Source organism: Amphiura filiformis, chromosome 18, assembly GCF_039555335.1.
Source record: "Amphiura filiformis chromosome 18, Afil_fr2py, whole genome shotgun sequence".
NCBI lineage: Eukaryota > Metazoa > Echinodermata > Ophiuroidea > Amphilepidida > Amphiuridae > Amphiura > Amphiura filiformis.
The window spans coordinates 33,594,888-33,613,637 of record NC_092645.1 but is presented as its reverse complement, the minus strand read 5'-3'; the positions used below and the strand labels follow the sequence as shown (position 1 = coordinate 33,613,637).

At 36.7% G+C, this 18,750-nt stretch overlaps 1 protein-coding gene across 1 annotated transcript in view; it reads right to left on the bottom strand.

Moving 5' to 3' along the window:
• Positions 1-1,199: 1,199 nt before the first annotated feature.
• LOC140140136 (monocarboxylate transporter 7-like) overlaps positions 1,200-18,750 on the bottom strand; it is a 134,614-nt gene continuing 117,063 nt past the window's right edge. The window contains exons 3-7 of the mRNA XM_072161978.1: positions 17,560-17,856; positions 8,583-9,034; positions 6,406-6,631; positions 2,349-2,492; positions 1,200-1,901 (exon numbers count right to left, since the gene is read on the bottom strand). Coding sequence (XP_072018079.1) covers positions 1,606-1,901; positions 2,349-2,492; positions 6,406-6,631; positions 8,583-9,034; positions 17,560-17,856 — 1,415 coding nt within the window. The 3' untranslated portion in view covers positions 1,200-1,605. The remainder of the gene's footprint in view (positions 1,902-2,348; positions 2,493-6,405; positions 6,632-8,582; positions 9,035-17,559; positions 17,857-18,750) is intronic.

The following is an 18,750-nucleotide window of genomic DNA, read 5'->3' as shown; positions in this document are numbered from 1 at the left end:
GACACGCTCTACATAGTAGCAATAAGTGAATACAATTTTGAATGTATTGCCCTGCACTACAAGTAGGTTGTATTCCGACACCTGCCATGTCTGTGTATGTGTGCAATCATTGAATACAATACCACTCTTCTCAAAGACACCAATCGTACAGATGCAGTAAAACGTATTGTGTACTCTGCATTCTTTGCTAATCAATGGTGTAATGCAGAGTTACAGGGTACGTCTAGTGCAGGGCAATACATTCAAAAACTGTTTTCCCCTATTGCTACGGTAATTAATCATGTTACATCACCACTACTTCTACGGCGAATTGGTCCTGAAAAGAAAACCCGTTACACATTTTGTTGAACTTTAACGTAATAGTACTTGGGAAGACTAAATGCGTTGGCAGTTCGGTGACGCAATCGGCTATGAGAAGACCTTAACCCCCTGATCACTACCTACTGATGTAACATTGCCTCTGATTGGTCAATTACATGATATCTTCACTTTAATCACCAATCAGAATGGAGCTTTGACCAATCGGCAGGTAGTTCTTATGGGGTTAAACCATGTTCTTACGCTTCGACATCTTATTGGTACATGTATTCAACCAAATACTTGAAGTACATTACATTCACCTGGGTATGGAATTCTACACAGAATATTGCCCACACGCAGGCCCTCTATTTTATAGTGAATCATCGCGTGTATCTCTTCTTGGAACATTAGCCATTGCAGTTGGCAATTTTGATAAGGGGTGGCTTCAAAAATCATCCGGCGGATGTTTAGAACAATAGAAACGTCTCCAATCGGACAGAACTGGGCAGAACCAGCGGTTAAATTATGAAGCCGTCCCAAAGAGAATGTTAATCAATCATCAACATCGAGGGTTGACAAACAGAAGGCCTTAACTCACTTTTGGCCATTTTGAGATTTTGGTACCAAAATAATCTGTAATACCCACAGATTCTTAAAATCATAAAGCCTTAACTCAATTCAACTTCCTATTGCATCTACATGTATAGCACAATAATACTTGGTCACATCTCAATGAAAAATATGATTTTACTCATTTTTCTCAAAGGGGCACTTTTTGAGTTAAGGCCTTCTGTTTGTCAACCCTCGACATATCCTAGGTATTCCAGGTTGACTTGACCTCTTCAGAAGAGTCATTTATCGTTCTCAGAAGAGTGATGGATCGCTCTTCACCGCACTAAATATCCATACCCCGGATCCATACCTCTAAGATGGTCCACATCTAATATCATACTGACTAAACCTCAAGAGAGTGTACAATACTCCGAGCAAACTTAACATATAGCAATTGCATAATAGGCTACTGTTTATATACTATACAATATCAAGGGTCTTGGTTTTCTGGATTTTCTCGATCACATTTAAACACCGTATTTATACATCAACTATATCTGGAGCAATAACACATTTGGAGAACCCCAAGGGAAGCATGCAGCATAACAATAGCATATTCTTGCATCATTTACAGGAGTCGACGCGAGTTTAACGAACCATAGGCTCCCTCGTCTCCATTCCTCGTGAATAATTAGCATATTCAGTGTTACCGTTTCCTCGAGGTTCATATTCGATATCGATTATTAATCGATATCATTGTCCCATAGTTTGATAGCCATTAGGCATCGGATACACCGTTGAGTTCATGTTCGTTGTCGTCACTTGATGGTGGTCTGTGCCACCGTTGCCTACATTATACAGTTTTGTCATTTCAACGACGTTAGACTTCCGTCTAGACCCTCCTGGCGGCAAACCTTCTCTGGCATCCTTTAATCTTCTATAAAGGTGCATCCCCGGTATACACAGAAAGATAACCATGGCAACTTCAAAGATACCGGTATTTACATAAAAATCTACGATGTATGATTTTGTTGAGTCATATATTAAACCTAAAAGAGAAAAAAAAAAAAAAAGATAAATAAAACAGCAAACAGACAAACAAACACCAGTATCGCTCATTTCAGTTGATAACAGTAAAACTGGACCTAATTACATTAAGCTGGCTGGTACTTGATTATGAAAGTAATCACGCGGATATGTCGGCGTACGTCTCAAGAGAAGTGTCCAAGAAAGAGCAATAAAATGCTCTTTGCTCCTACTCTTAATAAGGGCCAAATCCGAGTGATCTGGACCGTCACTTGTCAATGAGCGAAAAAATAATAAAAAGTGCTACAACCATGACAATGATGTCATTTTGTGAGTGTGTGCACTGTGTGGCAGTATCCAGCCTTATCTGCTCATGACAACAAAATGTAGTTTTTGTTTATTTTTTTTGTGACACATTCAATCTCGGAAAAAGTACGTTTAAGTAGAAGAAACCAAGATGGCTTACGTACCTGCAATACCCGGTCCAATGATGATAGCGATACCAGGTGGTACTTGACAAAACGCCCATGCCTCTCGCGCTAAATCACGCTGGAATAGGGATGTTGTAGTTGGAAACAGAAGTGAATTGAATACACCATTGAAGAAACCTATGACTGGAAAACAAGAACAAAATAAACGCATCAAAGGATGGTCCTGTTTGATCACGTAGTATTTCGACCTCTGTTGAAAGACATTGAGCTCCATTACATATATATGAGACCACGAAATGAGCATAAAGTCGCAGGTTGACGGTTTCGAGACGCCCTGGCTACTACGTTGGTGTTCTTTGTTTCACACACACCTGTTCAAGCTAGTAGTATTTCTGTATGTCCTTTGTGAATGGGCCAGTAACGAAGGCTTGTACAGGTGCGCGGCAAACAAAGAACTTCAACCCAGTTAGCCAGGGTGTTTTGAAACTACCAACTTGCGACTTTACGCTCATTTCGTAGTAGCAGGTCACATTTATATAATATACTTCAATCCCTTATATGAGAGCCAAAAGCGTGAATTTTAAGGCATCTTAGAATACTGTGTGAAAAACCATTTTGTCTTACAAACTCATCAAAACATTTTGCAAGGTCAATAAGAAATATCATAGGCATTCCAATGAGGCCAAAATCTTCATTTTGATGGTGAAAAGTAGGGAACAGGTTGTTCATAGAAATTGCTGTACTCAAATCAATTTTGAAAAGTTTTGACACATTTTCTCAAAATATCAAGAGCTATCTTAAGAAATACTCAACCAATACTAGGCTTGTTTGTACTCATTTTAATGCAATTTTCATGCTTATTCCAAATATGGTCACCAAAATTTACATTTATGAAATTGTTGAATTAAAAAAAAATTGAAACATGTCGTCTGCAGTCGACACCCGCGTGAAGAGAGTTAATATAGGAAACACAATATCGTTGTATGTATTATGAAGATCGTAAATGCCCTTAATGCTATTGGCACTTACGATCATCTTGCATTTTTCGATTAGAATAACGTCAATATTAATTCAGCATAGCCCTCGAAAAAATAAAGTTTAGAGCCCTTGGTCTTAATTTGGACAAAGATTAGCCCCATCATGAAAATACTCTCCGGAGATACCTTAAGTAACATTTGATGCAAATAATCACACGCTCTATAACCCTATAAGCACCTCTGGACACAAACACACACCCAACACCACCGCGTAGTCCTTCACTTTGCAACAGACCGCAAAAAAATTAAGGTTCCAGTTATTTTCACCGATGCGTATCATAAATGAAGACAGATTATGTCATACCAGCAGCCAATATAGCCGTATCTTTTAGCTCTACTTTAAGACCTCATTAGTTGAAATCAGTCAAGAAGTAAAGACACGATGATCCAAAATCCCAAGGAAGATGCAAATTCAAAAATTGAATAGTTTGCTTCATCGAATGCTCTATTGTACAGGGGTGAACATAACTGGTACCTTCTTTTGCCGTCTGTATTAGAAATGTTTTACTTTATACGTTTCAATGACACTTTCTTTATCAAACCGTTTCATTTCACAAAAGAAAATTAGTCCACATTCTGTGAAATCGTTTAGAATCGTCGAAATCAGGTCACATAGACGAATGCAATGAATACACCAATAAATGAAGTAAACTTTGTGCTTCTGGCGGATTTTAGGGCATCTTATCCTCTGCATACAGGATCAACCATTCGCTTGCATTCAATTGGAAAATTTTACCTATTTTTCAAACATGTCAGAATCATAGCCACGTATGTATGTAATTTACACGAACAAACGCATACAAACAAGTACAAACATGCCTAGTATTGGTTTCATGGTGCATGAGATGTCCTAAAACTTAAGAAAAATATTTAAAAATTATACTGCTATGTCAATTTTGGGCGAGTGTGGAAAGCACTATGTATTGCCAAAGTTATTGAAACAGACACTTGTTGCAATGAGTTATTCCAGTTAAAATCCACACACACACCCTGTGGAAGGAGTGCCCTTAATCTTCCACAGAGGGAGTGTGAATTTCAAATGGGGTTACCTGTGTGGGAGATTAAGGTCATGTCTTCCATAGGGGAGTATGGATATCAACCGGAATAGTCCAATGTATTCGGTAAGAATTCAATAAAGTTAAATTAGCGAAAGCGAGGGTTCTGGCAAACCTGAAACATTGGCGAGAAGTGACACACAATATAGAGTTTATAATCCAGTCGCTCACGATCTGACAAATAGGCTGGGATGTTTTAATTAGCTTTGGATGCAACATTCCAATTGACAGGGAACGCAATTGCTCTTCGCCAGCGACATAGAGTATAAATTTAAGTTTCTTTCATGGCGATTTGGTGAGACACGTCAAACATGATTGGAACAGTGCAGTGCCGATAGTAATCATTCTTTGATTGTGAATGTTTACTTCTAAAACTCCAGAAGGCATGGTTTTATTAGTACAAAAGTTGTGTTAAGATCGGGACATTTTGTAAGCGTGCAATTTTGACCAATCTATTTACATTATGATTTTTAAACCACTATCCCATGTCGTACTTTATTGTAGCAACCCCGCAAACAGATTTTTTTCAGTGCATTAAAACGCCCGAATGACGTTAATCTTTAATACGAGATCGGATATCAATGTTTGCACAGTAAATTCCATTCTGAATAAGAGGAATGTCCTTCTGATATCAAATACGTTAGACGTTTTGATATTCGCGATATAATAAACATTTTATAGCAAATTATTAAAAATTGAAAATTTCCCGAAAGGAACTAAAAATAATAAAGTCTTTTTGGGAAAAAATGTATATCTTCAATTCGATAGGTCAACATTTGCAAATGATGGGCGGCTTTTCTTCCCAGCTACATACAATTTAACTACATAATTATCATTAGATTAATAATAAAGTTTACTTCCAGGACTGTTACATAATGCAATTTAGTGTGTCTGATGTGCTCTCAGGTCCCACAACAAATACTGTGTAAACACAATGCTCTCATTTTACATGTTTTAGCTAACAAGTTGCTCGATCTACAGCGCATAAGGTGGGCGATCACACTTCAAGTGAGGGGTTTCTGAGGTCCAGCTCTTACAAAAATAATAAGCGATATTGGGTTCAAACATGACATTTATATTAGAATAGTATAGTCATGGTAGTGTCTTTTCATATTGAGCCACAATCCGATGAAAATGGCACGTTTGTTAAATTTTTAGCCAATAACAGTAGCGTAGCCAGCGCAGGGGGGGCAGGGGCAAAGTGCTAGGAGGCCCTTTTCCACCAACATTCACCCCAATCATGGGCCAAAACAGTGTAAAATACAAAAAACATTGTCATTATAAAGCCCTTTTTATCCTGATAATGGGCGAAAATAGTGTAAACTTTTTTTGCGCGCTACGCCCGCACATTACCCCAATAAAGGCTTTTGGGAAGCTCGAAGACACGTACAGTCTTTATCAAAAACAAAACCGGCATAGGGGGCCTATGTATTGTATGATGCAACTACATTTTTTTTCGTCTGTGCCCCCGAAATTTAATTTTGCCACCCCTGACCAAGAAAGCTGGCTACGGCCCTGGCCAATAATCAATTTCTGGGTTGTTTTGTACATCCAAAATCTTTCAATTTTGTGCGAGCGCTAACTTTATTGCGCCATAGTGACGTCATGTGGAGAATTCTGGTACTTATTTTGTTATCACTGTATAGAGGAGACATATAACTATCATTTGGTACCAATTAAATCAATACAAGGGGTTTGGTAGAGTAAGCCACAGGGGTTTGGTTTTCCAGCCCATACAAAGCTTAGCAAGTTCCTAAATTCATTCCTCCTGGCAATAGCAAAAGTCTTTTCTAGATTATATGCATTTAGCACTAGTTTCATGACGTGTTTTGTTTTTAATGCGTTTGTTTAATACCAACACTTTCTTTAAGCTCAGAAAGTAGTTCAGTCTGTAGATAATAGTCTGCCATCTGCATTGAATGTTTTTGTTTCCATGAGAAATTTTGCACATATCCACTGTTTTATTCATACTATAATACTTACGAAAACATTGAATCTACTTACATACGGCATAGAAAAACATATGGGCAAAAGTCCTGGCAAATGTAGCGCAATAAGTTGTCGCCGCCATGATGCCAGTACATGCCACATATATATGGATGAGTTGAAATGGAACCCGCTCTCCAAGTACCCCGGATGTTAGTCTACCGCACATGTCAGCAGCACCTTTCACGGTCATAATGAGTGAGCCAGCTGAAGGTTCTATGCCAATACTATTCATAAAACTGACCTGTTGGTTCAAGTACACGATAAAATATCAATAATGATGATATGTATAAGAACATGATTTATTATTCTTAAAGGAAGTCTCCGGCAATCACAATATTATGCCTTATTATGTTAGAAAAATAATTATCAAATGGGAATCACATGGTTTTGAACAAACTCATATTGATCATAAAAACGAATAAAACAACCGTCTTTCAAAACGTGATATTAAAACTTCCCGGGCACCACAACTGTTTCGGGCAATGACGTCCCAGTAACTACAATAAAAGCTGACGACAATTGAGCACAAATAATCATGACGTCATTGTTTGAACAATTTCGGCGCCCGGGAATTTTGAATATCGCGTGTTGAGAGACGGATGTTTTACGCGTTTAAAAGGTCAAAGTTTGTTTTAAATAAAATAAAGTGATTTGTGCTTGATGAGTATTTTTCTAACATATAAGACATATTCTTGTGATTGCCAGAGACTTGCATTAATAACACAAAAATAATCATGACCGTTGATGCTTGTTCACTGTTGCCAGTATTACTAACGAGTCAAGACTCTAGACTCGCCTTTTCAGAAATGAAATGGCTCAACTCAGATTTTTCCCACAGTGACTCGAGTCTTTTATCTGGACTCGACTCGAAAAATGGCTAGAAATGTCTAGAGCCGACCATAAAATGACTCGACTCGTTACATTCTGGCCAGTATATTTGTTGAAACGTCGCCCCATATCGTACCCTTGACAAAAGGGCCAATTTCTGCTGTATCCAAAACAATGTCATATAAAATGTGGCTTGTCGTCCGGGGCAAAGACCTTGGGAAAAGGGAGATGAAGCGAGTTACGATCTGATTTGAGGATTGATAATAGGCTGTCATATGGACTAGTAAAACAATGGCTTTTCTAGAAATTCATCGTTCCATTAGGTTACAAGTTGCTTAGGATCCGGAAGCGAATTATTTTTCCGTAGTTAACATCTGAATAGGGAGCCCATTTAAGCAACTGTATACGTGGTGTCCCGCACAACCTATTAGGGTTAGGGTTAGGGTTTACGGTTAGGGGTATGAAACTTATATATTTATAAGTTTCTCTTATTCAAATGTTAACTGTGGAAAAAATATTGCTGCCCGGAACCCAAGACGCTGACCCAAGACGACGCAACTATGCTGAGAAATAAAACTACTATTGCGATATGCAATAACGAAATGTGTGCCTGCCGATCAAAAGCCACGTGCCTTCATCGGCTTCACTCCTACATTTCACGCAACCGGATTATAACACTTGACAACAATACCCTAATTAGTGTCCTTGAGTGAGCTGATGAACATATGATCGATATACATTCTTTGCCGGATTATATTGACTGATCCAAAAATTCCTCAAAGCGATTAAACTCAAATAGGTTATCTCTGTTAGCGACTACATGACTGCACATGGGTATTTGTAACTTATAGACACTCATCTGCATGCGTGACTCTGTTTAATGGCAACCTGTTCACCTCCGTGACAAAGAGCAAATATCAGGGAACGAAGTGAAAATGAAACCTTTGTGTCAGGCAGAGTAGCGTTATGGTCAGGATTGTATTGCTGCAGCCACTAACACGAGGACTCTTGTAGCTCAAGACAATTACTCTGGGATCGATTTACATCGTATCTCCCAGCCTGAGCTCTTAAAGCACAATACGCATTCCTGATTTAAAAACACTGCAAATCAAAAAATTTAAAAAAAAGCAACACAAATTAAAAATATAAATATATAGAACATTTCGTATTTCCCGCAATTTATTGTTATTTCGTATTTTGGATCTTGACATAATGACAAGAAACGCAATTTTGAGTATTCACAGTCTCGTCAAGCATGCGCTTTAAACTTTGATGACGTATTTTCAATCTTGCCGCAAAACATTTCGGTGAATACGAAAATGGTCGATTAAGATACACTTCTATACCTTACTATAAATACTCACCAAGTGAATAAATGGGAACACATAGCCTATTCCTTTCATTAATTGTCCAAACATATAAAGTAAAAATACTTTATCTGTCCAAAGTGCGCGTCTACAGCCACACAATAAAGTATCTGTGGTTATATCAGTTTCAGCAACCACAGGTGGTTGCGGTTTAAATATACTCAGAAAATAATCCCTGACACGTGAAAAATTATTATGCGATGGATTTGTTGAAAACTGCTGCGATGACGTATAACTGGTTGCTGGATAACTTTCATTTTGTTCTTCAATGGGCGTGTCTTCTGCATCGTCAATCAAAGTGTCCTCATCGCCATAAACTACGGGTTGTTTTAACACAAGACAGCACGGTATTCCTATTATTAGAGTAAGCGCCGACAAAGTTCGGTATGTATTGCTGAGTCCTATAGCTTCCACCAAACTTTGACATACAGGATTCATAACTAGCGATCCTGCAAGAAAAGAGAAAAGAAGTTGTGAATGTAAAGGCGCAACGCGTTGATGTACGAACTGAGCATGCCCAGAGGTAATGAACATTTTTCGAAAAGGAAAGAATCAAGAAATCTAAAAATAAACACAGATTTGTATCACAACCACCATTTTGGAGAAAATGACCCATAAGTTACATAATGTATACTCGTCCAAAGTTGAGCTTTTGTGTTTTTTCCATATTATAACATTTCTGTAAAAATAGATTAGTATTTATTTTCCATAAAATGTTGGCTTTTACTGTCAGACATGTTCCCTTTTAATTTTGAGCCGGACAAGTGAGGTAAAGCATAGAAAATTGGAATTTACTACTAGCGCCCATGCATGTTACTCCAGCGGTTGTAATACGGTACGATTCTCGGGGTGTGTGTGTATGTGTATCCCGCACGCCGTGTACATACTGTGCATTTCCACCGTAATAATAAAACGCCGGTTCCATCGTTTTATTCAAAATCTCAGATTTTGACAAAACTACAGCACCTAAAGTCTTGATATTTGCAATGTTTATTGACTAAAGTACATTACAATCGTGTAAAAACCAGAATTTAAAAAAAATTGAGGGCGTACTCCTCAGCAAATGTTATAATATGGCTTTAATCTTTAAACCCCATTCCAGAAAAACCACAATGTTGTGTATTGCGTAGAGAATACGGGAATGATGATATTCTGCAATGATTCTAAACACGGGATGCTGTCAAGAAGATCTGACCAATCAACTTGACCCTTTCTTGTTGCGCGTAAAAAACGACTACTTTCATTGATCAGAAATAAATCAGTTGTCGTCAGCGATATGTGTAAAGTCAAGTTTAAAATGTGATTTTGATATCTATGCCAATTACTTTGGAAACGGGTTTTCTAACTGATTGGCAACAGTTTAATTTTCGCCACAAGGTTTCTCCAATGAACGTTTTCCTTCCTTGTTGCTTTCTAAAAAACGAATGATCTCATTGGTCAAACATAATTGTTTTTGTCGCCAGTGGTAGTGGTACATGCGGCATTTTAGGTTTAAAGTTTCATTTCAGTATCTATGCCAATGACTTTGAAATGTCACAAATACTTAAACGATTTGATTTTTATTTAATAACATTTTACTTATTTGTTCATGAATGATGTCATGTGATATCAATCAATACTGTTTTTATATGATGACTTGTTTGGATAAAATTTAATGTATGTTATTGGATCTTGGAATTCAAATTTTAATTTTCTGTTTGAATTTTCAGGCGAGGTATTTGTTTTTTTATTTAAAAATTTACTTTTTGCTGCTTTGAAATATAAATTTTTATATTTTTATTAAAATATCAACTTTTTAACGTTATTTTTTGTATTGTCATTTGCAATCTAGAATATCGCGTAATGTAGTCTGCAAAAGCATTTTTGGCGCCAATATGTCGTCACATTTTTACATAATTAAGGCTTTAATGTTTCAATCTATTTTTCATACTAGGTCAAAATAAATTCTATTACAAACATGTATTCATATTGCTTTATTCAATATTTTCCGGTTTGTTAGATATTAGACAACATATGTGACCGTTCACGGCGAATGAGCCGTAAATTCCTCCCCAGTCAATTTAGTTTTATTTCGTGTTTAGAAAAATTAATATACATCATAAGCTTTAAAATGGTGTATCATTTGACTTCAAACGATATCCAGAAGCGGGGTTATGGTTTGTTAAACTTTGCTCCTTCAACAAAATTATAGCTTTTTTCGTTTCTACATGTGTCACTTTTTCCACATTGCTGGCAATAAATATCAAACAGTCATAATTGGCGGTCATTTCAAATCATCCCCAAGTCAACGAGGTTTAAGAAAGTTCTCTCATTGTTAATTGTTGGTTATACATACCTGGATACAAAATACAATGCCTGGTAACCCACCACTTGAACAGGATTTAGCCAAGGCAAACAAAGACCAGAGCTATTAAAATGTCTATAGCCATCTAAGGTAGAAGCTTATTATCCACTTCAACCATAGGATTATTGATTGGTGTTTGACTATAAAAATGAGATAGATGTCGCGCCAGCTTAAGTTACCGATGAATACGACCTTCGTACACATTTTACACTGTAACTCAGAATACAATTTAGGAAATTTACGGCTCATTCGTGCTGTACGGTCGCATATTCGATATTGAATAAAACCACAGAGACTGACACGTTTTTACAGCAAAATGTTTTTGACAAAGAACTGGTAATTTAATTGAATAAAATGCATAACTTGATCACAAAAATAGGTATACAGCAGACATTATGTATTGGGTGGTATATGGTTTCAAGGTCAACATATTAAAGCCATATTATAACATTTGCTGAGGAGAACGCCCTCCATTTTTTTTTAAATTCTGGTTTTTTACACGATTGTAATGTACAAGATAGATAAAGATACTCTGCAAAAATCAAGACTTTAGGTGCTGTAGTTTTGTCAAAATCCGAGATTTTGAATAAAACGATGGAACCGGCATTTTATTATTACGATGGAAATATTAGTCGAACACGTATGCACAGTACGTACACGTGCGTGCGGGATACACATACACACACACCCTGTTTGTAAATACGTTCAAACGAGGACCTCGACTTTAGAAGGATCTAACCGAGGACTTACACACCCGTTTTTAATCGACACACCGTGGACCTCACGCAAACACACCAGGCAACTTACTATCCAACTGAGACCCGTCCTATACCCGCTATGAGGGGACCTATCTTATATGCTATCTTATATGCATATTTGCATCATTTACGTCATCCTGGGCATAGTTTCAAAACGAGGACGTCCTCGTTTGAGGTGTGTCCTCGTTTTACGGTGTGTATCCATATGTAGGTCCTCGTTAGACGGCATTTACAAACGCACACACACCCCGAGGGTCGTACCGTATTACAACTGCGGGAGTAACATGCATGGGCGCTAGTAGTAAATTCCAATTTTCTATGCTTTACCTCACTTGTTCGGCTCAAAATTAAAAGGGACATATCTGACAGTAAAAGCTAACATTTTATGGAAAATAAATACTAATCTATTTTTACAGAAATGTTATAATATGGCTTTAATGTAAGAACACTTATGAGAACGTGTGGTAAGAAGTGAAGCTAGTGGTGGGGGTGTGTAGGGGTGGGGTGGGGGTGTGTGGGGTGGGTGTATGTAGGTTTGGTGGGTGTTTGGTGAGTAGGTCGGTATTTCTAGGTACATAGGGGTGTGCTTGTAAGGTACTGTGTAAGTTTTAATTTATTAATGGTAATCCGAGTGGTGGTAAAACTACCTTGCATTGAAGTTTGCATAATTTGACAAATTCTAACACCCGACTGGTAGTGAAGCTATTAATACTGGGAAGCACGGTGGTCCAATGGTTAGGGCGCGAGCTTCATGATCGGAAGGTTGCGGGTTCGAGCCCCACCACGGCCAGTGTGTTGCGTCCTTGAGCAAGATAGCTTAATTCCCAATTGCTTCACTCCACCCAGGTGTAAAATGGGGAGCTGCTGGGGTAATCACAATCTAAGTCGCTGAGAGTACCTGCGCATCAGTTGCGGACTTGGTGAAGCGGAAATGATTCTGATATATCCTAATGGCAGCGGAATAATTGTTGAAGTGTGCTGATAATTGGGCCATGCCTAGCTGAAGCGCACGTTAAATCAAACAACATTGGTTTTTTTTAATACTTGCGTTTAAACATGTACAATATGTACACTTTGACCAATTCTGATAAATACATTTTTAAAGCTTTAATATTTGAAAAGTTTTGCCCCCTAAATGCATACATCCGCGTACACCCCTGTTGATGGGGTTTGTGTATTTGTTTTACTGAAGTGAGGTCTTGGTTGGGTGTTTGTACGGGGTGTATGTGAGTGATTGTTTAGGTTAGTTTGTGTCTGTTTGTATTGTTTGTAGGGGTGTGGGGGTGTGTGGGGGGATTGGGTGTATTATATGTTGATGATCGTGGGTGCTTAGCCTTTGGGTGTGCGTGAGGTTGTATGAGAGTAGGGGCGTGTCTGTAGTGTATATTTTGTCTGTTAGCCAACGTGTACATATTCTATGGAATCTCGAGAAATGGAAAATCTACTTTGAATTATATAATGGCCTACTCTGTGCTCTAACCAATTGTTTTTAATGTTCGTTTCAATACGTGAACAAGTTTTACCGAATTGTTGGTTTGTTTATATGAGATGGTGATTATGTATGTTTTTGGAAAAGATTGTCGATATGCGCATGCGCTTACATTTACATACGTTTAGCCAATGGGTTTACAGAAAGGAGGAAAAACTGCGGAACTGTCCTTTTTACGCAGAATTGTCCTTTTTTTTAAATATATATCAAAACATGCTATGTTAAGGGTGACGCATATCATTATAAATCGGCACGTTTAATAAGAAATGCGTGAATTTACTAATACTATCCTTTTGGGGCCATTGATATTCATGAATTGCCCCTAAACCTAACAGTTTTCTGATATTACATCGTGCACACAATAACGTCGGGTTTTATTTAATAATCACTAACAGATATAGAAAGAAACATTTTAAATTCAATTTATCACCCAGGAAGTTGATAAATGAAATATAATCAAGTGCAAATAATCTCTATACCCATATGTGGAAGTGAATTCAAATAATGGTTGGAAAGTTAACCAAATAATATGAAGCGTATTGAATTCTATAACTTTGTCAAATTACGTGCAGGCATGTATTTCTAATCAGACAAAAGGGTAGGAATGCACGATGCTGTTTGTGAGGTCAATAGTTATAATCTTTTCCATTATTTATTTATTTATTTATTTATTTATTTATTTATTTATTTATTTATTTATTTATTTATTTATTTATTTATTTATTTATTTATTTTTTTTTTAATTTTTTTATTTATTGTATCATATTTTGCCATTTGTTTTGTATATGAAGAATGAATTCTGCATTGTCGACACAAATATTTTTGTTAGAAATAATTTTATTAAGAGTAATTGTAGGCTGTAGCAGTCGCCTTTATGTATTATTTTAAACAAAGCGAAACAAAAAGGCAGACCATATCACAAAGCTAACAGTTTAACATTTAAAATTTATACTTGTGTGATTTCTTGTGAATTATGGAAAAAATAAATTATCTTATCTTATCTTGTATCATTCTATAGAAGAAAATAAAATAAATATTGGGGGTACATTGGGTGAGACTTTTTTCTGTAATTGAGTATAATCACCAGCGATAATTCAAACTCCAGTGCACAAATTGGACTACAATAGAAAGAAATGACGCATTTTTATTGAAGAAAACGTTGAAACGATACAAAATTGTTCGCTAGCTTTTATGCCTGATGAAATAACAGAAAGATCACGGGTGTACTAATGTATGAATACTCTGGCTGAATAGGCATCGGAAGAGACAATCTTCTTGTAGGAAATGACTTAAACTGGTTTTTAATGTAAGAGTCTACTCTCTGCACAATATAACCATATGTAGTGCATAACGACTCGGTTTTTTAAAATGCAATAAAAGGGCGCGGGTATATAACTGTTGGGTTATAAAAAGCGAGTGGTAGTGCTATTGGTTTGGAATATATTTCATGAAAAAGACGTTTTTCTTAATTTAATTGCAAACTGAATAGACTGCTTTTTTATATTTTAACATTTTAAACAATTTTAGAAGTATATTTTATAATAGAGTGGTTTTTATAAAGCCATCAGAATGCTTGGGTGAAACCTTGACATGGTATCACAATGAAAGCAGATCCAACATACATGTATGACATGTAACTATTATGTGTTTTATCAGTGCATATTTTAGCTATTATTCCAAAGGCCGAAAAGGACTTAATGTTTTGGTTCTCGTCCCCTCCCGCCTCAATGTGTTTTTATAAATTTTTCAAAAAATGAAAAAATATAAGACTTTGGAATGCTTTAGGAAAATTTTATACATGTAAATAAGTTTATTGCAGAACAAGGATCATATCCAAGTCTTTTCGTGGTAGGCCCTACTGTAGGGGGTTTATCCCTCAGAATGTCACATTTGAAAAAAGAAAAAAGTGTCTCCTTCTTTCCTCAAGCACTGTTGGAAAAGACCGAATACTACCATAATAACGCTAATTTGACATTGAATAAGAAAAAAACCCTCCCCGACCTCCCTCATTAATGATGAAAATCGTCTGGGCGAGAACCAAAACATTGTCGACAAGTGCTCTTCCTGATTATCGCAGGCGGCGGATGACATGATCGAGCCGGCAACTCGTGAAACCGCCCGGTCGTATGGCATTTTCCATGTACTCGGTTAGTTTTGTGGGGTTCATTATCGAACCCCAACGGTTTTAGCTTGTAATTATATTATTTATCAACATAGGCCTATTTGTTTGTGATAATTCAAGCGTTTTAAAATTTCAAAATAATCCCATTCAATTACACGGTTGACGATGAAAATTTACTGAATTTAGGGACTGCACGTCATACACCACCTGGATTATCGCGTAAAAAGAACAAGGTCACGACTGGGTCACGCTATGCTACGAAGCTTGTTTGGCGAATGATGTGCCGATGTGACGATGACATGTTTCAATCAGCCAATTATAACCCCACTTTTGTGGTTGCACTGTAAACAGCGCCAAATCCGAAGACTGCTGAAAGACCATGCCGCGCCGAATACTTTAGCAGCAACCAAAAACAACAACAAAGCAATTTTTAAAAATTTAGGACTCGTTTTCATTACATGGGACACAAGGTAGATGTCTGAATATTATTATAATCAAGTATATATGATGCCTTTATAAAATCAAATATACCATCAATGATGTCTGATGCGTTAACTTAATTTGATAGTAATTATCCGCCACTAATTTTATTTTCAGTATGTTTGCACATTGTAAATTTATTCAGGCATAAATCAACTACACCATGACATTTCCGGAAGATTTTTTATTTCTTTAATTTCTAGTCCTTCTTTTAGTTTTCTATTTATAGCCTTTCTACTTCACGCTTTACGGTTTACACCGATTTGATTATACAAGGGTGGTAAGAAGCACCTACATAAGGCTTGCGCCTCTAGACAAATTTAGGGTGGTTAACGAAACAATGAATAACAATTCTAGATCTTTTGTCTTTTATTACTGCATACAAGTACATGAGATTGATAACCTAATCTCGTGTACCATGGCGGTATTATTACAAGGGTCACCGGCTCTCTATAAGTACTGCCGCGATCTGCCCCAGAAGTAAAATTTGACGCCTGACTGTTCCCGCGCAAGAAAAAAGACACCACGTGCGATCGATGGTAACTCAATCAACCCCTCAAATTGTCCACTAACCGAAATAAACAGCGGTGACGCTTTACAAGGCTCGACGTGGAGTGATTTGTATATGCTTGAACGAGGATAAACGATGGGGAATATAAACAGCATTGATTTCAGTCGTATACTTCGGTTAGTAGGACAGATTTTTGGGGTGATCTTTAATCACATAGATTAAGCTCCTTATAATATTATGGTTATTTTCTTTAAAGGTGGGTAACCTGATTGACAATCCCATCCCCCACTTTACCTCATCAAAATGCTGATTTTGGTATAAGATGAAAGTTCATATGTTTCTGATAAACATATTGAATTTTGGCATTCAAATCGGTATATTTCGAAGAAATCATCAAAAAACTGCCGAATTAGTCTCAAATATGGTATACCATATTTGAGACTAATTAGGCAGTTTTTTGATGATATTTTCGGAAATACACTGAGTTGGAACTTCTAATTTCAATATGTTTATGAGAAAAATATGGCCTTTCACTTGAAATCAATATATTACATGATCATGATGATTATCATTAATAAAACACTGTAGACTAACAATATCACGGTGTATAAATGTCCATTCCATTAGGAATTAGTCGCATTTACATGTTCTTTTTGCATGGGTGCTTGAAAGGGATGACATTTTATGTTATATGTAAGTTTAAAAGAATTTGATTTTCCAAATATATCAGGTCACCTTCCTTTAACTTAAACGGTTTAAATACGTGCCTGTCATGATAACCCAAATTTCATTCTTTATTTTCTAGCTGTAAGCATTTGGACTCAATTCATAGTTTCAATATTTCCTGTCAATATGCTGTTTGTTGCAATCTAGCAACATCACCGTAGCATTAAAATAACCAGATCTACCGTATACGGTTGGTACGATAATTTTACAGTAGTATTTTGAAAATTTTGGAATGTTAGGCTGTCAAAATTGTATATACCTATTGGATATCAGTCAGCCAGGCCCGTAACCTGGATTTATTTTGGGGTGGGCGGATTTTGAAAATGTGGACCTTTTTTTTCAAAATTTGACCAAAAATGCATAAAAAACCTCTATTTTTTGCTCGCTACGGTCGCACATGAGACTTTTTTGAGTAAAAAAGTCCCGCCTAGTTACGGGCCTGCACTCAGCTCTTCTTGAATTCTAACGGAGATTTAGTTTTTTGAGTAATGTCTGTCAATGGAAATAAGACTGATCATTATTGTATTACATTAGCTAAACTTACCAAACGGGATACCAGCCACCAGCGTACACGTAGCCAGTACATGATGCCTGGTCGGAAACCAAGCTCCTGTTAATATTAATGGAGGATTGTAGCAGAGATTGGTGGCAAATCCAAACATCAGGCTATAAGTAAAAAACATGAACCAGAATTTCTTGACGAAGGAACAGAGAAAGAGCGCAACTGCGCCGAGGATTACGCCAAACATTGAGACAGGTTGGCAGCCGAAGCGATTGTAGAGTGGTGTTGAGATGGGGTTCATGACATACGCCATTCCAAAGCCGATTGAACCGACCCAGCCTGGAAAATAAAATAAAACAAAACATCTAAATTAATAACTATTGATTCAAATGATATGTATGTACGACATACATGTAGAATAAGATCATTAGTAATAATTAATATTGAGAAAGTTGGGTTGTTTTAGTTTAGTAACTTCGAATATAATATTAAGCAAGACGCTTAAGCAAGATACTATTGAAACAAAACTGTTCTTAGGATCAGCATGTTTGGTCTCAGATTGTTAAAGCCCATCCAAAGTTAACACAAGTTCAGTAATTTATTTTCCCTGAAAGGTAACTGCTCTTCTATCGTTGTTGTTTTCTATGATATGTAATTCTCAGTGTAATTTAATTTATTGATTTATTGCATTATTTACTTTAATTCATTTGTAATCATAAATCTTCAAGGACGTCGAATCCTGCTCTTATAAACTGCACGAATGCTTCTATGTTTCAAACTGTTTTACAAAATATTTTTTAGAAGCAGTATAATAATAAAACCGATACAAATCTATTGTTATTCATTGCTATGCAATTATGGCTAATTTGGATACTATAATGAAATGTTTCTTTTCAAAGAGTAACTTCAACCACAGCCCCAAACACCAAAAAACAAATGGTGTGATTACAAATTATTTTTCTCGCATTAGCTAAGAATGGGTAAAAAACAACACTTCCTATTGGAACTCGAAACGTCCCCTCCTCTTCAATGACAACGCATTTTCATACAAATATACGACAATTTTGCTCCATGATTCGCAAACATGGATTTAAAAAGGTTAAGTCAAGGGAACCCTTTGAATTACACAGAGATCTTCATGATACACTACAGCCACGGTAATACCTATGTATTGAAAGATATTCTCGCTCGAATTACCTCGAAATAATCCTATTTGACGCATGGGGTCGTCAT